Source organism: Watersipora subatra, chromosome 5 (assembly GCF_963576615.1).
Source record: "Watersipora subatra chromosome 5, tzWatSuba1.1, whole genome shotgun sequence".
In the NCBI taxonomy this organism is placed as follows: Eukaryota; Metazoa; Bryozoa; class Gymnolaemata; order Cheilostomatida; family Watersiporidae; genus Watersipora; species Watersipora subatra.
In genome coordinates, this window is record NC_088712.1 from 8,287,695 (window position 1) to 8,310,609 (window position 22,915).

A 22,915-nucleotide genomic window follows, 5' to 3' on the forward strand; every position below is an offset into this window, starting at 1 on the left:
GCGTAAACAATGAAAGGTCACGGTCATAGTTAAGATGGCTGCGCCCTCGCTGATGTGAAGTTTACTGCTGGTCTTCAGTTATTCGACAAGTGGTTGATCCGTTTATTAGCTAGTTATGTATTTCGGGGCCGTTCAAATATGTGGCGAAAGAGTTGGAACGGCAGAAACTAAAGATTTTTGCGAAGCACTGGATGCTCACAAAATAAAGATGCTATCGTTAAGAGAATGTGGGATATCGACAAAAAACTTTAAGAAAATCACCGATTCGTTAGCATATTGTCAATCCATTTTGCATTTAAATTTGAATTTGTGTGGAATTCAATGTGATGACAGAGTTGAAATGCTGGCTGCTGCTCTCAATATGAACAGATCACTGACTGCACTGCTGTAAGTGTGGTTGGTGTAATGATTAGTTACACCATAATTACTACCGTGGTTGATGACATGTAATCTCTGTGTGAACAACATTAAACAGAAAATGTAATATCTAAGAATCGCAATATACTTGAAATGGCATTTCATGCTTTGTCCAAGTTTTCAAAATTCCCAGAGCTAAGTAGCATTTGATTCGAATCTCAGCTTGTAATCGTGATACAGTCCCAACATCGACAAGTCCCAATCTCGAGAGAGGTTGGTCCGAATCTAGACAAAGGTTGGTCTGAATATCGACAAAGTCTGGTGCCAAGTTACGTATTGTTCATTGCTCTATTATATACTCTGGAGAGCATGTATAAATAAAATTGAGACCACTCATACGTCATAGATTATTGCTAAATTACCGCAACTACTGTGAGATAATTTATTTACGGATGCTGCATCACATGTCAATGCTATACTCCACTCGTATCATAACAAAGGTTTTCATGGGAAATAGGGAGAGAAGAAAAAACAACTTCGAGATCGGACCAACCTTTGTCGATATACAAACTCGTCAAGCTTCAAACCCATCGAGGTTTGGACTATAATTCTTGTAATCATATAGGCCTATAGGTATGAATTAAATTCAAATTTGTGAATTACCCCAACATTGAGTATAAACACGTATATTGATGTCAATGTTTACCCTTTGTTCATAAGTATACAAGTTTTTGAATTAAGGAACGATGGTTGCTTTCTGCAATCAGCAAGCAATCTTTGCCTAGAGTCGCAGAGCACATTTCTCTGTCTTATTTTGTAAACTCAATATACTTATTAATCGGTCTCTTGTTGAGGATTAAACATTTATATTTGGTTTAATTCAATAGTTTTTAATTGAGCACAAAGTTAGACAAAATAAATAATTAACATGTTGATGAAAGCTTTTTGTTAAATGTATGCATAGGTTACAATTGTGTTGAAAAATTGCTGTTGGTTTTCAGAAAGAGAACACAACAACTTGACAATCAGGTGCCTATTGCTTGAAAATATTTTTGATCGTAGAAATTTTCTAATCTCGCTTTGATGGTTCTAGTGTCATCGCCTGTGTTTAGCACTGGGATATTTCATGTGCTAAATGTTGCTTGATGTCTCCTGCAAAAATATTAGCTATCTATGCTGGAAATCTAATATAGTGATAGATATGTATATATTTATATATACACATATATATATATGTATATATATATATATACATATATATATGTATATGCATTTTCACAAGTCTTGATTAAACATTTTTGTGATTGCGTAATGCTTGCTAATCACAGTTTGACCGGACTACATAAGAACATACGATATTGTTCTACTGCTGTAAGTTACAGTATAATGTTAACCCTTTGATAGGTATAACCACATTTATGTCGCCTATATTTTGGACATTCCCACAGATAGTGCGACATTGATATCATTGGGCTCAGCATTTTTTAAAGCAGTTAATCATGTAGCGTATGATAGGTATATAGGTCTATTTCGCGTATAAGCCGACTCTAAAAAAACACAGTAAATCAAAGAATCCATAAGAATTTGCATGTAAGCTGACCCTATCAATCGTAATAGGACTTGTGTACCTATTAAAGCAATATGTTGTTGAAGTAGAACGGGTTATGTAGGCTTAGTACCAAACCTTTCTGATTGTTGAGCAGTTATATAATTAGCCTGTTGTCTCCGCTTAATCGAAAGGAGACAATCATCCATTTGCGTTGAGCCAATGGAAAATGTGTTTGCATCTCACACTGACTTTCATTTCGCTTTGGAAAAAATAGTTTTCAAAGCTATTTCTTTTTCAGGATGATCATATGCATTTAAGCTACCTAGGTTTCACAAGTCATAGACCAATGGACTTCTGATGAAGATCTATTGAGCAATAGTATTAATGACAGTGTTTATTTATCTTTAACCATAAAAATAATGTCATAATCAATATAGTAATAGCAATAAATCGTCTGACTCAGAACATGCTCAATTTGTCAACTACGGTAATATGAATAGCAAACAAGGTATCCAAACTCATTCTGCAGCACATTTGTAGCTTTTTATGGCATCATATGATGCAAAGTTTTGTGCTAAATAATTTGGTCAACTGTTAGGACAACTTATATGTGCCAATGTCAAATATTTATTTTTACATAATATTTAATTGTTTCAGTAAAAATTTATTTGATAGCGAGTTAATTCATGATAGTAGTAACCATTGGGGCGTGGAGTGTACCCTAGAGCCATGATTTTAAAAGCGGGACAGAAAAAGGCTAAATACGCCGGTCCGTTACATTTCTCTTTCAGTGAATCTTCACATGTGACTTTTCCTCAAGTACCATCGCTACTGTACAAAGCAAACTGTAGGTAAATTGCTACCAGCTGCATGCTTAGCATGGTTCAAGCTGTAGTTGTTGAAATTGAGTTATCATGTCATTTCGTTTGCATTCAATCCAGTGTCATGCGCTTATCTCTACAAAAAGAGTTAAATGTGTACATTTAATGAAACTGTGACTCGGTTGGATATGAATTCATTAGTCTCTATTTTGAGGATTTTCACTCATAGGTGCCAAGTACCGTAAAACCTCCAATTGAATGCCATGGTGCTCTATTTTTCAACCCTCTCTCTATGGTGACGGTCAAATGTAGGTCCCGCTCAATTAAAGGGTGGCGCTCTATTTCGCAACTCTTTTCCCATAGCGGCGGTCAAATAGAGGTGGCGGTCAAATAGAGGTGGCGGTCAAATAGAGGTGGCAGTCAAATAGAGGTGGCGGTCAAATAGAGGTGGCGGTCAAATAGAGGTGGCGGTCAAATAGAGGGGCGGTCAAATAGAGGTGGCGTTCAAATAGAGGTGGCGTTCAAATTGAGATGGAGTTAAAATAGAGGTTTTACGGTAACTACGAAATGTTAGGTATTACTGTAGTTTTTTTTTTAATTTTTGCTATTTTAGCACATCAAGTTTGTACATACGTTTCAACTATCCGCAAGCTGAAACGGTTTGATCTTGTATTATGAATTGACTAACTCACTGCCTTTACAGGTTGCACGGTAACCATTTTTTCTCCGAAGGCGTTTGCAAGTTAGTCCGCCCACTTATACTTCATCCTCAACTTTCTTGTCTGGATGTTGGTGACTGCGATATCGGAGATAAAGGCCTCAAAAACATATGTGAACTACTTCCACCCGAAGGTGACAAGCCTGGTGAGTCCCTGGATTTTTGGTGATAAGGCAGTCGTGTTGCTAAGGTTGCTAATAATTGGGCATATTTCACCAAAATATTGATCGGACAATTGATTTAAAAAATTCTCCATTCCTGTCTGACTAATAATTTTAAAAAATCAGATGGACTGCAGCTGAACATTTATTACTTGTCTCAGAAGTGAATCTGGTGGGCGCAAGTCCCTGACCATGCCATGTGAGGGGAAAGTCTAGGAAATATCTGGTAGCAAGTAGGTTATCTGGCACATGCCTAAACACACCTCACTTTGATCAGTCACGCTTTGTGTAAAAAGGTGGTGTTCATGGTAGCAGTTCAGTTTATAAGGTATTACTGACACCATCTTCTCGCCATTTTAAATCTGAACCACAAACGTTCAGTTGATTTTTTGTAGCTATCCGCTGATTGCCTACTTGTTATTTGTGCCTGGCTTGTTGCTACTAATCTACTATATCACAAAACCTTAGTATTGTAAACGTGAAACCGTCGCAGTAAAAAAATTATGTAGGCGGTAATAAAGTAATTTATAAAAAAAGTTTTTGTACGAGTCTTGAACTCGTTACATTCAGCATGGTGGACCGACATTCCACCACTTTTGCTGCTTACCTGCATTCCAAAGTTGAAGAACAAATTGTAAAGTCATAAGAGTGATGTTCCGTAATGTTCCGTGATTTTCCGTAATGTTCCGTGATTTTCCGTAATGTTCCGTGATGTTCCGTAATGTTCCATAATGTTCCGTAATGTTCCGTGATGTTCCGTAATGTTTCGTAATGTTCCGTTATGTTCCGTAATGTTCCGTGATGTTCCATAATGGAAAAGTTTTATAAGAGCAGACTCACTATGGCTTATTTCATGGGTCCACTTCAAGCACTGCTAAGCTCACTCGGCAATCTTAAAGGTTGACTTGCAACAAAATTCAATTACAGTTATTTGGTATCAAAAGATTCACTATGTCTTATTCTGCTAGGTTGTAGGTGCAAAATATGTGGAAATGTGATTACAAGCTCTTAAAAGCTCAAAAACGAACAGTTAATCGCAGCCATTTAGAAAACACTGTAGGTTGGAATTCCTTTATTTCGATGACGTACTCAACTTAACTTAGTTATTGTTCTGACACGTGATGTTATCACGTGAAACTAAAGGCCGATAAAAAAGTCAATATAAAACGTCTCGTCGCACTAGTTTATAACAAATACATCGGGTTCTACCAAAAAGCCCTTATCAAATATAGATGCTGGCTACTTTACAGTTTCATTTCAGCCTGGTCTAATCATCGAATATTAATTTCATCATGTGTCCCATACTTCCTGCCAAATGGCGCGAACAATTTCTGCAACATTTTTCAACTATCACGGGCGACCAACAGGCTCCTTATGTTTATCAGAGAATGATATGTACACTTTCGAGCTAAGGTTAAGAAATTAAACAAATTTTTACGGTAGGTTTTGAGATATCAGTGCTCAAAGTAACAGCATTACTATGACAATGAAATTGATGTGTAAGGACAATAGACATGGTTTTATTGAATGCTTGAAGTATATTTGTGAAAATATTTCGACGAATGAGGTTGTATGAAAGTGTGAACAGAAGCCATCATGTTCAACTATGTCCCATTTGAGCCGTTCTGGAAAGGGATTCCAATCTACGGTGTTTTCATGATGGCTGCGGATTAACTGTTCGTTTTTTTAGCTTTTAAGAGCTTGTAATCGCGTTTCCATATAATTTGCACCTACCACACAGCAGAGTAAGGCATGGTGAATCTTTTGATACCAAATTATTGTAATATGAATTTTGTTTCAAGTCAACTTTAAAACTTTTTGTTTTCGCATTCTATGGGATTTGAAACTTATGAATCCATCCTGGCATGCATTAAAGACGACTGTCCTCAATGAATACGTTTATAGATTTTTGTTGAGAAACAATTTGTGCTGAAAATGAATATAATCGTGGGCATCGTAGGGCTTAATGCTAGTAAATTATACAATTCACAGAATACGTAGCACTAGAAATGCAGAACTAACGCGTGTAGCTACTGCATTATTGATAAACCATATTAGTCTCGTGGTTGTAAAGTATGTGATCATGGGTGAGGCACTTCCTGTTTCCTCTTTGATCAGCCTTGACATGGGTCAGGGAGTACTTAGAGGCTAGTCTTTAGTATTCACTTCTCACAGGGATGCCATGTTTTAGAACATTTTACTTCAATCAGTGCTTATCATTCTAATGTATGTCACTGTAACCTGTCCTGACAAACTGTTGTTTTCGCGTAGTTGTCCCCCGTCGAGCGGAGCGAGCAAAACAACAGCTTGTCACAATACGCACTGCACCTGATGCATCAGCTGCACTGAAAGGGAGTTGTTTTCTTCCGTCTATGTGGTTTGGCTACGATGTTATATCGGTCGCTCCATTGGTAACCAAAACGGATTTAGCCGAAAAATTTATGTATAAAAAATAAAATAAAAACGTTCAATCAGAGATCACTCTCTGCGGTAAACTTTAGTAAAACTTAAGAATAAAATTGATTAAAAATAAAATCAATAAGAACAAGTAAAACTGACTGATACCAATGATATAAACCCCCTGATATAAAACTGGCTGAGCGCACAAATAATGACATGTTTAGTTACTGTTGTTGCCTAAGTTCTACTAAAGTTTACCGCAGAGATTGGTCTCGCAGAGAATGGAAACAAAAAAATAAGATCGTAGCGTTTAACCAGAGACTGGTCTCTGGTTAAACGCTACGATCTTATTTATTTCTACATAAATTTTTGGGCTAAATTCGTTATGGTTACCAATGGGGCGACTGACATAACATCGCAGCTAAGCCGCATAGATGGAAGAGAACAACTCTTTCACTTTTGCTGATGCATCAGGTACAGTGCGTATTGTGACAAGCTGTTGTTTTGCTCGCTTTGCTCGCCAGGGGACAACTCCGCAAAAAACAACAGTGTGTCAAGATAGGCTAATGCCACTATGGAAATGGTCTTTGTTAATTTTTCGGTTATAGTTGCCTATATAGACTGGTTTTGCATAAGCCACTATCTATGGGAGTCATTTGTTAGTTTTCTATGATTCTGATTATTTGCTACCTATAGGGATACAAGATCTTTCTCATTTTGATAGTGACTGTGTCTTCGTAGAGTGAGAAAAATTTATAGGCAGGATCAGATTCAGCGCATTGACTGAGCTGCCAGCGATGGAAACAATAGCACTAAGAAACGTGCAAACATGCCAGGCATGGGTGCATGTTTATTAGTGGTTGTCACCTCATAGTGAGGACAACTTCTTAGTATAAATAAGAGCAGTGCATTTGTGAGCTTTCTAAGCAAATATTTACATAAGTAACACGGGTGTATGTCTATTAATGGTTGTCTCCTCATAGTGAGGATAACTTCTGAATATGAACATATGAAGTGCATTTGTTGGCTACCTGTTTAAATATTTACATAAGTAACAAGGGTGTTTATTAGTAGTTGTTTCCTCGTAGTGAGGATAACTTCTAAATATGAACAAGGTCAGAGAATTTGTGTGCTTCCTGTGTTACTATGTGCAAATATAAAGTTTGTTAAGTTTCAGTTGCTAGATTATGCAAGTCATTGTATATTTTCCTCCAATTGTTATACCTCGTCTTGTACTTGACATGTTGCAACGCTTCTATTACTCCTCACATAGACTGTTGCAAGCCTCTGAGATGTGAGCCTGTCTGCAAGTCGGATATTTCAAATCCTTGCTCTAGTATGAAGCCTTTCAAGTCCATCTCATGCAAGGAAGTGTCAGATCTAGAGGAAACCTTGGCTATGCCGCATTTTTAGTAGTGGTTGCAGTAACGCTATTTCTCACTTGCAGGTTTGCAGGAGCTTGTACTGAGCGGTAATCCTCGAATCACTCCGCGGGCCTGGGAAAAGTTCTCTGTAGCTGTGTCAGCCTGCTCTACGCTCCGTTCTCTCTACATCGACTTTAACGGCATCGGTGAGACTGCAGGCAAGATGCTCGTCGTTTGTGCTGCCGGTCACAAATCTCTCAACGTCCTTGACATGGAGGCGTGTGATTTGTCCGAGAGTGTCGGCAGGGTATGCTTATCAGTTTTATAGATTACAATGGACTCTGCGTGCTATTTTTTGCAAGGAGTGTTAAAGCTCATGCCAGCCATTTAGTCTCTGGTCTAGTCATGGTTTTAAATTTTAGGTTCGTGGCATTACATGACTAGTCAAGGAAATTGGACTATTTCAACAAAAATTTACTTGAAGCATTGTAACTTGTTTTCTATTTTTAATCATGTAACATTCATAGTTTTGTGAAATTTTGGAGACTATGGTGCTCTAATATTGGTGCTATCAGATAGAATTGTACACAAAAATGTCATTTAGATAGTGACAAAACTACCTATAATCATAGAGAAGTACGGATTTTTCTTTCAGTTACATATTCGGTGCCACCCTTTGAGGCCCTGTTCAGGTGTAAACTAAACGGACACTAAGTTATTGTAGCTAATTAGGAGTTTTTTGTTCAAATGGTTAGCTGACATTGAATAGCAGTGCCTTTGTATCATTATGGATGGGACATTGAGTTACAATGTCAACTCGCATGTCATGACACTCGCATGATGACACTCGCATGTCATGCGAGAAAAGAGGTTGTTAGATAACTCTCGATGTCCATGAGATATTCGGTGCATACCAGAGCAGTTGAATTACATCTGGCCCATCCATGAGGGGTGTAACGGTTAAATTTTCATTCTGTAGGTTTACAGTTGTTTGGTAAATGCCCACACATCGTTCATTATCTGTCTAAAATCTCAGTTGAACGATAAGATTTATGTAAGAATAATACAGTTGGTTTATTCTGATGACAGACAAGCCTGCAATTCCTAAGGATAGCTCTATGTTGTTTATGAAACTTTTTGATTTTATTGATAAGACCATTCTTATTATGTAGGGTTGTCTTATCAATAAATATATGTAATACAATGCTTTTAAAAGCTATATATGTGCTTCTTGTTGTTAATTAATATTGCCTTTAGCGTCTGTTGTTCTTTTGAAAGTTGTTTATAGCCTCATCAATGCCGGCTAACAGATCTCAGGCTTATATCGTTCTATGTAGATCAAATTTTTTATGAGTTGTCATAGGCGTGTAGTATTTATGCCCATCTGTTGTAAGGCTGTATGATAGATTCACGAGCATCTTGTGTTGATTGGCTGACACCACATTCACTTCTTCCTTTTCCAGCTGCTGCTCCATCTGCTCCAGCGCTATCCCACAACCCTCAGTCACGTCCTGCTGGAAGAGAATGAGATTTGTGATGAGACAAAGTATGCTATTCGCATAGCCTTGGGAGAGTCTGAGAGTGAGGCGTCTTCTTCTGATGAGGGGGAGTGTGACATGAAGTATGTTTAGTCCGCTCATAACAGCGTTTTATTTAGAGCTCTTTATTGGTCTACATGTCAGGCATTAGCTGTGCTTTTTGAGCTCAGAATTTATACCTAACTAGGTGAATGTCCGGCGTTGCACGGGTGTTAAAACAGCTTATAAGCGGTGGCAGGTAATGTAGTTGCCATTTGCTATTTTGAGTGAGCTAATAAGAGCTGTGAGATCAAGCATTGGTGGTGTGGCCTGTAACGCAGAGTTGCGGTTCGTGATTTAACCTGTAGATATTGACTCATGTCGTCTAGTGAATCCGCTGTATTTCGTGTAGCTTATTGGACCAGCTTTTTACCTTGTTGACAGGAGATTCCAAGATCAAATCTTCTTCAATATGGACTTTTCATTGGTAGATTTCAGTCGCTATAGCCGGGAAGTCGAACAGATATACAGACAAACTTTGAGATTTATGTATGTAGATGATCGATGAGTCTTGTAATTTTATCCTTTGCAAGTTCTATTGGATGAAATATGTATCTAATGATGTAACACGGTGCCCTCGTAAAACCTTTTTCTTTTCACTAAAGTCATAAGTGTGGCATAATTTTGCTTTGTCCTTGGCAATGGAATGCGAGGTCAAGGGCATGAACTGCGATACAATGGTGTCGTTTTTCTTAAAACAAGGTAGGTTAGTGCGGGAAGCATCAGCTTTCAAATGTCTAGTTATGGTCAGCGAAAGTTGTTGAAGTCAGCAACACATGTTGAAGCTGACCATGTTGGAATTGCCACCAATTGCTAAAAAAGTTCCCGTTTTTAGTGCAAATACTTTTTCCCTCACCGCCTTAGTCTAAACCTAGACAGTTTTGCCAAGGTTTAATGATATGTGTCAATGTACTCTTGTTCCAAGCAACTATCTTATCTGTGTATTCTGAACGGCTCACAGCGCGATTGTCTTGAGGGCTATCAGGATGAAGGTGTGACTACAGGAGGCGATGAAGTGCATCGTAGGTGTTTGCTGTAGCTACACATAACAATGCTAATAAACTATGTGCCATGTTGACTAATACCTTACATGATGAAACTATTCGTGGGGTTAAATTTCGTGGGAATTGTCTTTTCATGCATATTCGTGCGCTAAATTATTCGCGACTGAACACATTCGCGAATAAATTAATCCGTGAATTCAGCTAGCAATAGAGTAAAGCCTTCACATGCTTATACCACGTGTTTAGGTTTCTGTTTAGCTGGAAAATTCATGTCGATCATGCTAAGCTATAAATTTCTGGCTGCATTCAAAGGTTTTCATGAATATTCATGTATTTGGAGGCCTTTGGTAAACCAAAGACTTGTGGTAAGTTATGAGTTTTTTCAACGTAAAGAATTGAGATTTTTGTGATAACGACGCCATGCCGAATTCCGAATAACTTGTAACAGCCTTGAATAATTTTGTAAAGAAATGTGATGCATTGGCAATGGCTTAACTCAAAACCCTGGCGATGATTTTAAAAGAGTTTGAAACTCAACTACATTTACTAACTCTGCCTAGCGAGTGGTTTTTAATTTGAGGTAGTATTTATTCTCTTTTGTGTTAAAAATGAAACTAATTGTTAGCAGATTTTAATGATTCATGGAATTGACTACGCTAATTCGCAAATCATTAAATCCATTAAATAATTTCATGCTGAAGGATAGATTGACCGGGTAGATTGACCAATGAGAATTGTCCTTCTTCGTTTGAAGCCAATGGCCCCTTTGCTGCATTTCTTAGTACAGTGGACGCTCCTACAACATTAATAGTCTGTTCCAGGAAAGTTTGCGTTATAGAGATTTTACGTTGTATGAACAGTAAAATACACGTAATTTGCCTAATCCGTTCTAAGATCATTCTAAACTCTCCCCTTTGGTCCTACAAAAAGTAAAAAAGCTGGACTTACTATCTTTATCTATAGGCTCTAGCGTAATTGCAGCGTTATTGGTTTGTATCGACGTTTCTCATTTTTCTTATCACTTTTACTCGTTTCATTGTGATAAGTTGAAGGGAGTGCACAACTTTGATGTCCATTTACGATTTTTTTCTCAACGCAAGGTATATTCTGCAAAGGAAAATCAATAGCAAATATTTTACACATTTACAATCATGGAAAACTAAAATATACTTACCATAAGAGCAGTGTCTACATGTCTGTCATCTATCTGTCTCCAGGGGTCAAAGTAATAATTAAAGTTTTCGACTATACTCCAACTAGTGACATTCTGATTGGTAGATCGATGCTGAAACGCCTGGACGAATCAATCGCCTTATAGCATTTTTAAACAATCGCGCAGCTACTTACCCTTTGTGTTTTTTCATTCTCTGTGTTTTTTGACATGTCTGATGATCTATCACTGCAAACTAGACCATCACGGAACTTGCATATGTAGAAAAAATGCTATACGCACGTCGGTTTTTTCCTAAGTGTCACGGAGATAAAGCAATATTTTAAGGCCAAATAAAATGTTTTCATTATTCAAATCGAATTTGAGAACTTGCACTGACTTGACACTTTTCGTGACAGGAACTTTTTTATGCAGTGGGCAGCAAGAATGTTTCACAAATTTCTCACGTTATGTAGAGTTTGTGTTATAAGAGCGTCTACCGCATATTCAAACATTTGCTTGACATTTTCACAACCAGTTGTGCAACTAGCCGTATTGCTATATTTTGTAAAAATAAATGGTCCAAGCTCGCAACGAAAAACATCCAATTTCAAAGTTCATGTCATTGATTAAACTATGACAAAAATATTTTTAACATAGTTAATTGCCAAAGGACTTTACTAAGATACTACAAAAAATGTCTTTCCCAATTCATAAATAGCTGTAAGAAGCCTATTGTGATCATCTTTTAAAAGCCAACATTAAATGCAGCTTAGAGTTTCAAATAAATGAAATTGAATTGAGATGTTTATAATCAACTAATTCACCCAATTTCAGTTGCATCAGCTTTATGTCTACTAACATAGACCAACACGTTGGTTGAAGTTCATTTTCAACCAACACATTAAAAACGTGTTGCTGAAGCAAGAGACACATATCCTTACAATGTATAGCCAGGCATTCAACTGTAGCTTGCTGTAACTGGCTATTAGCCAGGTAGAGGTCTGGCTAAAACATGAATACACCTGATATGATTTCATAAGAATTAGGTAGCATGACATATCTGTTTTCCTCTGCAGATTGTAGCAGTGCTGGTTAGACTACAATATGTTTGCAGTTACAAATCAATCGCGAAACTAAATAATATGGCAGGCTCTCAGGCTATTCCCTGCTTCTTAATTTAGGTTTTGTTGACAGGAGGTCAACCCATTTATAAAGTATGGGTTAAGTTTGTTTTGCTTGTACCTCCTTATGCATGTCTCGTTGGTCAGCACAAACAAATAATAGATGTCACTGCTGTCAGCAGCTTTAAAACTACTGGCAGTTACCGAAAAACTTTGCAAAATGTGAAAATTAAATCAACTTACTGTTCATTATTAACAGGTGAATAATAATATGTTGTGGTTAAATATAAACTGCTAGTAGCCCTCATTTGATCTTTTGAACCCTGGCTGTTCTTGTCGATGTGTGTCAGTAACCCTGTGCAATTTGTCCACCGATCCAACGTTTTTATCGTTTCTTAAATATATCTATATGTGCTCATAGTACAATAATATTTGGTAAAGCACTAGTAAAATAAGTCTGGCAACACACAGCAAATGTCATCAAATACAGAAAAATGTGTTTCACAGTTCTTCAAGTGAAAACCGTAAAAATTTGTACGATTTTAAAAAATTGTAAAAATCTTTACAGTAGCATCATATCCGTCAAGCGCATGTCTCATTAGGTATATATGACTCTTGAAGAGTCAGGCTCGACATTTGTTTTTTCATAACTAACACTAGTTTCTTACACATTTACCCATGTCTGCGACTAATCCTAGTTGCCTTTGAGCATCTAGCAAACTCTTGTTGATTTAGCGTGACAAGCGGTACATATCCATTTGAGCTCAGTTGCTGGGTAGTAATTGGCCAAAAAGCTCACCATCATCGGTTATGCTATCACAAGTGGTAACAGGTGCTACATGATATGATTTAAACTCAATGAAACTGGTAACTAGCGTGTCACATGACTAAAGAAGTGAAGCAATCTTCAAGAGTTGTCTCGTCATGAGTTGTTTCTGTTCATGTGTTTTGAGAGGAGCTGGTGTTATTCCTCATGTTGCAGGCTCAAGGAATGTCGATCACGACGACCCAAAAGCCGTAAGAAACCAGTTCAATGCTGTAGTTCAGAAGATGAGTTTGTGTGCAAGAATAAACCTCGAAAAAGGCATCATAAGGTACACAAAAATCTTCATCTATCTTGTATAATTATGTTTGATCGTTTAATTTGTCCAGTGAACCCTCCATATTTTCTTTAATCTCAAATCCTTTCTATCTGAACTCATTTATCCCACACCTGCTCATACTTGCCAAGTCTCCCGATGTGGCCAGGACCCTCCAGTTTTTTAAGCCAGTCTCCCTTTTTTACAAAATCTCCCGTTTTTCTCCAGCATATTCAATAAAAGTAGTGTTTAACTTTTTTACTTGTCGTTTCCCCATTGTTTGCTAGTTGTGAGCTTGCATCATCATACAAAGTTAGCAACAATGAAACAGATCGCTATTAAACCGTATGCTTGCCATAAAACCTGGGCTATTTAGATTTAGCAACATTGATGTCTAACGATTTGCTCTACAGTTTTTCATCAATAAACAAAGATTATACATGGAGCTGTGACATATCATTGGCAAACGACCATGACCTCAAATTGATAGTAGAGTACCTGAACATTGAATAAAATCGTAGAAGGGCCTCCTATGTAGGTACCAATGAAGAAAAAAGACTTCACAAAGAAATCTAGGCTTCAGATTTAACTACTACATTTACCGTCAATCTCCCGCTTTTTTTCTCAACTTTTTGGCAAGTATGATCCTGTTGGATTATTCTCTACATCTGGTGTTATATTATTTTTGTTCGCTAGCTATTCTACTTTTCCACTTTTTATCGAAAGCTCCCTTTATTTGACCATTGTCTTTTATGTTCACTTCAACATGTATAAAGTTGGTTTTATATTACAAGGCAGAATCTTTCTTTAGGATGTGAAATTTCAAAAAAAATGAAAGCAGTATTACTGGTTGCAGCTTTTTCTAATTTTTGTCGTTACAGGCTAGCTAGGATTTGATTATTTTTATGTTTCATCAGTTGCTTCAACAACCACGATTTCCTCCTGGACCTGGTTGTCATTACCATAGTCTATAGAGACACGTTAGGGCAGTGAACATGAACCTTTGATTTTGCCAGATTTAGAACTGTTTTGCTATTTTCTACGAATATTTGTAATACGTTGGTAAGGTATACAAAAGGCTGACAACCCGAACAACTCTGGTCATCGGAAACCGTGAGTAGATAAATCTGGAAATTGAGCGGTTTTATACCGATCCCTTCAGGGGCAAACAAATCACAAGTTTGGTGGATCAATGTTACAATAATAGATATATTTTCAAAATTTAGTCAGGTGTACATGTATCTTTTCATTACATGAATAGAGACTTTGAAAGTGCTCTGCGATAAACTGCAAGGTCACATAAAGGTCACATACTCAGGTTGAGGTAACAAACAGACTTTAAAAAAACAGAAGTTTTTATTGGTTGGTAAAAGGACCTAGGAAGTCCCGTCATCACCTGCTTTGACTTGGGAATTTTTTCGAATAGAACTAATCATGCTAGAACTTGATAACTCTATTGGGTTTCGTCTGTGGATTAAAGCTTGACATTTGTAATCCTGGTGGCGGTCCTATTCAAACTATACACAAAAAGGACCATATCCTTCACGTGCAATGGATAGCTTGAGCTCATTTTTGACATGAACTAGAAAGATTGCTACTTGGACCACCCGACCATGCAGCATGTTTTGAGAGTTTGTTCACACAATTCTGTTGTAGAGCAAGAGTTCTGCTGATTTGGATTCGTCTACTCGCTCCAAGTGCTCAGTTAGCATGAAAAAAACAACAAGGCGGCGCAAATCCAAAGGTGAGCTTCTAAGATGTCTATCGGCATTATCACATTCAGATAAAATGTGTTGGTAGAAATTGTTGCTCAAGTTACTCCAGCATCCCAAGTTATGTGCACTGAGGTCATCGACACTAGCTCCGTAATGCGTCACCACTAAATCCAGTATGTTGTTGGTTCACATAATTACCGTTTTATAATAGATTAATATTGCCAATAGCTTGTGTACTCCTAATTGTGTAAGTTACATACAATGATAAGCCCGCCGATAAGGAATAAGTGCTATCTCTATCCCATTTTGTGAGATTTGTCGATCACAACCTTACTCTGTGGTTGAACTCTGTGGTTGAACTCTGTGGTTGAACTCTGTGGTTGAACTCTGTGGTTGAATTCTGTGGTTGAACTCTGTGGTTGAACTCTGCTGATTTTAGCCAATTTTGCCTAAATTTCACACACTTGGTGCCTTTCACCAGGTCGATAAGAATATTTTGTTCCTAAACCCTGTCTGCTTTAGGATAACTGGCCTCTGAAACACATTTGATGATTAGAAAATCATGAATGTGCTTTTGCATGCATTAAATATGAACTTACACATAATGTTAGTAGAATTTATCAGAAAGTATCTGTATTTTTCTATAATTTTTGATTGCTTTTCATGTTTGAGATGATCTGCCTGCCAAGATGTTTTAAGAAAAAAATTGGCAAACTTGGTCAAGGTTAAAATGCTCAAAAACAAAATACCTGTGAAATGATGTCACTAGTTGTTATAGTTGCTGCTGTAGTCGGTATCGGCTATTACATTCGAGTTGCAGCGTTACGCATCAGTCAGTCTCTTTGCGGCTACCGACGTCATAGTCGCTCTTTGAATTTGAGTGTTTTAACCGCGATCAAGTTTTGTCGATTTTAATCTTGAAACATCCTGGCAATCAGACCACCTCAAACGTCAAAGACAATCACAAATGATAAAAAAATTTTGATACTTTCTGATAAAACTTGCTAAAATTTTGTGTAAGTTCATCATTAAGGGCAATTGCTGTCACTGTGTTCATCGGTTGTTGTTGTGAAAGTAGTGCAACGATTTGAGTTGAAAATCTACACATGCGCTTATCGGATAGAAAATTACAGAAGTCTTAAAAGTGGGTTTAAGTCTGGTTCACACTATATCGCTGTATTTCCGGGTTTTCCTTTTGACGTTCATTGTCGATTATGTGAACCATAAACCGATGGCATCGACGAAGCAACGCGGACATGTCGGGAAAGTTTGCAGCTCCCAAACTTTCCTGATATTTGGCCGAGCATCGACGACCCTCTCTCAAATATAAAGCATTTCTGGGATGGTAATTCGCGGTGGCTGATTTGTTCATTTCCGTTTATGACCAGTGATGCGAGACTCGTATTTGATTTCAGTCATTTGGAAAACAAAGAGGTTTCTTTGTGAAATTAAAAAAATGAAAAATAAGAATAATATGTCATGGAGTATTTGTTGATGCAAGCGCGGCTGGGTATCTGATAGTGTGAACATTGCTATCATTATCAATCACCGAAGTATTGTGGCATCAACACTGAGGTACGGCGATATAGTGTGAAGCAGCCTTTACTGGCATACAGTAATTAACTAGAATAGGGTGTTCTTAATAACATATCTAGTGTACATGGCGAAGCATCGGTGTATCAGCGTTTGTAGTGATGTCTCAAGTCATCAACGTAACTATTCATTTGTTTGCTCAATTGGATAGATAGACGCAAAGCCTCAATGGTCATTGGTCGACCTCAATATATTATTGTAATCATTTGTTCAAACTCTTTCTAAATAGACTCGTTACAATTATATGCTGATTTTACGTATGTTTCTGCTTAAGGATTCATTTGTTGTTTCAAAGATTTGGATGATTCGCTACTAATATGGATGTAGAACTATCAAGGCTATCGCCAAAACACCTTGTTTATCAGCGATCGTCTCCTCATAGTGAGGACAACTTCTAGGTGTCATCAGATGTAGTGAATTGGCTCTGAGTGTTCTGTGCGAACATGTACATGTACATATATAAACAAGTGCACATTGTTTATTTGTGGTTGTCTCTTCGTAGTGGGGATAACTTGTAAATATGAACAGGTACAGTGCATTGTGTGCCTCCCTAGTATGTACCTAGGTAAAGTTTATTAGGTTTAAGTGCTAGATTAGGGGCTAAAAATTTATTGGATGAATAATCTTCACCAATTATTGTACATTGTTTTGTACTTGACGTTTTGCAACTTTTCTATTACTCCTCACATAGACTGTTGCAAGCCTCTGAAACGTGAGCCTGTCTGCAAGTCGGATACCTCAGATCCTTGCTCTAGTATGAAGCCTTCCAAGTCGGTCTCAGGCAAAGAAGTGTCAGATCTGGAGGAGACCCTGGCTAAGTTTAAGGTATTTCTCTCAGAGAGTATAAAGATGTTGAAGAAAGAACTAGAGAGCAGCAAGGTGATGAGCATGGTCATAAAGTTATGAATGGAGTCATAGAGTTATGAACATATTTTTCATAGATAGTTATCGCACTTTTCGGACTATTAGCCGCTACTTTTTTCTGATGATTTGAGCTATGCGGCTTATACAAGGGTGCGACTATTCTGTGACTTTCTCTTTCACGCGCATTGACCGGAATCTCCGGTTAGTGCGCCTTTAGCGGTGAAAGAAAATACGAAACAATGCCTAACGGTACTGTTCCTTTAGGCACTAGGTTAAAAAATGTTGTTAATACGAAACGGGGCCGTTAGGCACTGTTCCATTTTAAACAGCAAAGTTGCTGCCATGTTAAAAGGCACCCTCCTGAGTTCTGCGGCCTATACAAAGGTGCGGCCTATGTATTGTTTTATTTTCGTTTGTTGGAAAATAAAGCAGATGCGGCTTATATAGGGGTGCGGTTTATAGTTTGAAAAGTACGGTATTTGCATTAATTAAAGTCTCACCACGGTTAATTTTTACAACGAGAATGAATTAGATGAAGGAGTTGTTGGTGCTTAGATTATGTGCTCCATTAGGCTATCTATTAGTTTTCATGTCACATTTGCTGGTCATAGAGTAGTCTCACAGCACCACTCATGAACTTATCGGCTTCCCGTACACTTTCACTAGTATATTTAGCAATAATTTTCGTTTCTCATGTGCAAGTCAGTGGCTTCAGGCTGTGTTGTATTGCTGAGTTTGTGTCCTCACATGCAGCAATCAACAGTGAATTGGGTGTTGCATAGTTAGGAGTGTTGTATAGTGTCAGATCAGTGTGTTGTATATATAGTCAGGAGTGTCGTATAGTCAGGAGTGTTTATAACCAGGAATGTTGTACAGTAAGGAATGTTATACAATGTATAGTCGCTTTTGCTGATGTCGTTTTTTAATGCCGTTTTCTCAGCTACCCGTCACCCGCTTCTGACACATCTTGAACTATTAGCGATCAAACGATTTTAGTCAGTGAAGGCTGTCGACTTATACAACAGATGCATGTCAAAACCCGTAATTTTAAACCAAAATTCAGACCTCGTCTTATACCCCTGGTTGACCTATACGCCAGAATTTATGGTACGTCGTATAGTGTAGTTTTAGTTTTTTTTTTATTAAAATTGTGGTTACACTTACTGCAGACAAATTTATTGGTTGTTTTAGAAGGGCTAAAATTTCTGCTTGCCGTTGTAATGCTAGCTGACATGTGTTTGCACTCATATCCATCGTTTTTTTTTTACGTCATCAAGCCGTTTGCACATGCGCTCATTCATGAAAAATCCGCCATATTTGTAGAAAGCGATCGTTTTTCTTTTACTTAATAGTACTTTTTTGGTGTTGTTTTGATACTATAATAAAAAAATTGCAAACAGAAGTATCGTTTTCAAACATTTATTGCAAAAGCTTCGTGTTTTTAACGATAAAATTGTCTATAAAGATGGCCGACAACGATAAAATTACGTCACGAAAAAATGGAGGATAGCCTTTCAGCGAGTCCATTAATTTCAATTACCAATCTAGGATGTGTGAATAGTTTCTGCTCACCAACTCTGCCCTAAACCAACTAGTCTGTCGTTTCTAAAGTTTATGTTAAATGCATCGACAGCGATTACTCACAAGTCTTGATCACATAAGCGGTTATTCTTGCACTTCAGGAATAAAATAAATACATTTTGTATGATTTTATATGAAAACAAGTTTGTTTACTACTGGCTAGAGATATCCTAACATTCAGAAGAGTTGGTTTTGATTAACAGAAAACGAACAAACATTTAATGCACAAATGTGTCATTGGTTGTTGTTCATAGTTTTCAGGAAGAAGTAAGACTAGTTTGAAAGCATTCATCAGCAAAGCTGCGAGTCATCATCTGATGAAAGATTTTTTGAAACAGTTTAATGGATGTTCCCAGCTAGATTTAAGGGTGTACTTATAAGTAATTCTAGTAGAATTTATTACAAAGTATTGGTGTTTTTCTAACATTTATGATTGTTGTTGATGTTTGAGGTAATCTGACTGCCAAGACATTTCAATATTAAATTTTACAAGATTTGATCGTGGTTAAAACGCCCAGGGAGAAAATGTGCCGAAATGACGTCCCTAGTATTACGGCTGCCTGTCTCTCTTGTTTTTGATATCAGGTATTGCGATCAAATTGCAGCGTTACGCGTCTCTTATCTGGCGATCTCTTTGCAACTATAGACAGCATAATCACACTTTCGCTTGAATCTGGGCCTTCTAGTTTGGTCGGTTTTAATCTTGGAACATCTTTGCAGTCGGATCATCTCAAACATCAAAAACAATCGCAAATGATAGAAAAATGTTGATACCCTCTAATAAAATATATTAAAGTTGTGAGTACCGTAAGTCCTCATGCTCAAGCCACGCGGCTTGTGCTCAAAACCAGATGACTCACGAAAGAAAATATAATCCTCCAACAAGCCGCGTATGCCCACAGACCACGGCTAATGACTGAGGTTTTGTCGTCCTTGACCACTTCAGGAGCGAGAGTGTCGAGAAAGAGTTTCGCTATACCCCGTCCTCTTGAATAAGAAAACAGGCTACATCAGTACACGTGAAAAGAATTTTCTTTTATGTACTTCCAAGTTCAAATTAAAATTCCTAAACCCTTGCATCAAGAACTTACTTGCCATGTCTCAGCTAGATTTTTATTGCGCTGTTAGAGGCTTCACGTTTATGGAAAGATGCGGTCAGGAAAGAAACGGTTTTAATGACCTATGACTGTGGTGAGTTAAACATTAGCGATAAAGTCTTCGTTAGTCTATAGTATTCCATAAACATGACCTTGAAAATAAACGAGTAGGTCGCCAAAATCCCGTACATAAAAGTGTATCATGGCTGCGATTCTATGGTTATAGTGTGGAACTGAGCAGAGACCACATTTATCGAGAAGCCGCCCTAAGCCTCACGTAAGTTTTAAAAACTTGGCTTTAGCCGCGGCCTATGACCTTGAACAAGAAGCCGCGCCCAACGACATGCCGCGCGGCTTGAGCATAAGGATTTACGGGGGCTTCTCTTTAAGCTAGGTTAAAGGGCTTTGCACACTATCGCTCAGTTCCACATTAGCTGTGTGATGGACCTTACCGATTAGCTGTTTTGGTGTCATCACTGATGATAAGGTGTAGACATTATGAGCGGTTAGCTCTAGGTGATTGCTAACCAACAAACAATTAGGAATTACAAAATTGCATTGGTGATAACGCGAGTCCTTTTGTTATCGTTTCATTATCTGATCACGTAGTTCATCACGAGCGTAGTCCTCGCCACGTTTGCGAATATGAATTTACATTATTTTTCACAACTGTTGAAATTTGGTGCAATGCGATCAACAAACAGCCAATCAAGATGCTTATAGTTGCCACGATCGGTGTCAAAGTTCAGCAAGTTGAAAGTCCATGGCATCGTCGCTAGCAACGATTATGTTGGCCGCTCATCGCAAAACGACGTCATAGCAGCCCATCATTGGGGTCCATCGCACAGCTAATTGTCGATTTGAACGATTTGATTCTAGTCATTATAATGTGATGCTTGGTGGTTGAACAAGTAGTTCAAAGACTCTTAGCAAAGCCTCTCTTCTTTGTAGATCTGCGTTAGAGAAGCATCAGACTCAAGTAGTGAAGACATCAAGGAGAGGGACGAGTCAGACGAGACATGTCAGTATAAGGATGAAGAGATAAGGTTTGATTTCCCAATGACTTCTCCGCGTATGTTTGATGACCCAGATATGGAGAGAGAGTATCAGACGCTTATAGCTGACTCTGATGATAGTCTTGGCAACGAGACTGACCTTTTGACTCCTAGTCATGTATCTAACTCAGTTGTAGGGCCGGATGAAGGCGATTCACATAGCGACATGGATGAGTATAAGAGCCGGGCAGAAGCAGTTTTTGGTCGGAGAAAAACTTCGAAATACGTCTTTTCTTAGTACTAGGGTTGGCATGAGGCCAGAGTTTTCTATGTAACCTCTAGTCATAAAAAGTGCCAACATTATGGCTAGCTAACTGCTCTGAGGCTTCTGCTTTTCATAAAAGTTAACAGTGCCGGTGGGGCCTTCAGTTTTAAACGTACTGCTGAGCAGAGACGCCATCTATTTTATTTTAGTAACTAAGAAATATTTAGTGTCGAAAAGGATTTTCTTAAGTTCCTCTATTCAAACCCACATTAGAAACGCAATTTGTGAGTTTTTGTTCAATTAAACTTTTAAAAATTGAAATTAATAGTTTTTATTATTAAATTTCTGTATTATTAACAAATACTCAGTCCTGGTGGCTTTTTGCCTTTGAATGTCGGACCAATTAATTTCCGTCCATAAAGAGATCCATCCAATACCAATTATTGACTGTCTTGGCCTTGCTTTCGAGGCTTTACACAAGTTAGGTATAACTTTATTCATAGGTTTTCTATATTATTATTTCTTTATCGTACTCATTTTCATCATATTATTCCTTTTTATTTTTTCAGAGCATAAGTGTTCTGCCTACATTGCTGATTGCTAAATGTAACACTAAAGGTTTTTATATGTATCACTCTGTCTTCGCTGACATCATCGCAATTTAAGCCTCCATCACATAGTTACCATAAATAATTACCGTTATGAATTTTATAGTAATTTACTGTTACAAATAATTTATGCCAGAATACCTTTGCTGTTAATAAAGGTTGGTTCACACTATATCGCGGTATGTTGGTGGTAATCTTGTGATGTTTTCGTGATTGTCTGCGATAACAATGTTTATATGATCACAAACCCATCCGCGTTTGCATCAGCGAGTAGTCTCCAACGTAGTGCTTTTTCACACAATACTTTCATGGAAATGATGACACTAGTCCCGCAGCAACTGTCATGAGAGAAACTATAGATCAAGCAATCCCCGACGGCGAATCACCAATACTGAAGTGGTGCACATTGCACAGGTTCTCATAGATGCTCGACGAAATATTGGGAAAGTGTGACAGATGAAATTTTTCCTAGCATTCCACATTGACTCGAGAATGCCATTGGTTTACTGTGCATATAATCGGCATATAATCGGCGAGAAGACTTCGCCGACACGGAGCGATGTAGTGTGAACCAGCCTTTGATTTGGTACCAAGTCTCTCCAGATGCAGTACAACCTTATATTTTGTAAGGAAGTAGATTAGGTACTGCTTAGCTCGAGCTGCCAATACAACTGCTTGTTTTCACGAAGATCTCATGCTAATGTTTGTCTGAGGTTGTATGAATCTCGTACATTGAATGCCTAATTTTTCTGTCTCGAGGTAATAGTTGCATGAAACTTCAATTTTAACCAATTAACTCGTACAATCATACCAATCATTTTGTCCAGTTGTTTAGGCTATATCTATTGAAACGTCTGCAGTCATTACCTCTTTGGAAAATTGTTTTTTGTTTT

General features: G+C 37.8%; 1 protein-coding gene across 1 annotated transcript; it reads left to right on the forward strand.

Moving 5' to 3' along the window:
• Positions 1 to 62: 62 nt before the first annotated feature.
• LOC137396602 (leucine-rich repeat-containing protein 73-like) lies at positions 63 to 21,510 on the forward strand. Its single transcript, XM_068082916.1, has 8 exons — positions 63 to 387; positions 3,431 to 3,591; positions 7,454 to 7,677; positions 8,834 to 8,991; positions 13,208 to 13,319; positions 14,961 to 15,048; positions 17,304 to 17,437; positions 21,106 to 21,510. The coding sequence occupies exons 1-8, from the start codon at positions 116 to 118 to the stop codon at positions 21,445 to 21,447; spliced, it is 1,491 nt and encodes a 496-aa protein (XP_067939017.1). The 5' UTR covers positions 63 to 115; the 3' UTR covers positions 21,448 to 21,510.
• Positions 21,511 to 22,915: the final 1,405 nt, after the last annotated feature.

What these genes read in the sequence shown, in the direction of transcription:
- LOC137396602 (XM_068082916.1), top strand. Translation starts at nt 116, where the DNA reads ATGTATTTCGGGGCCGTTCAAATATGTGGCGAAAGAGTTGGAACGGCA. An exon ending in TGTCCGAGAGTGTCGGCAGG is followed by an intron (nt 7,678 to 8,833) that starts GTATGCTTATCA and finishes TTCCTTTTCCAG; the next exon opens with CTGCTGCTCCATCTGCTCCA. An exon ending in GAGGGGGAGTGTGACATGAA is followed by an intron (nt 8,992 to 13,207) that starts GTATGTTTAGTC and finishes CTCATGTTGCAG; the next exon opens with GCTCAAGGAATGTCGATCAC.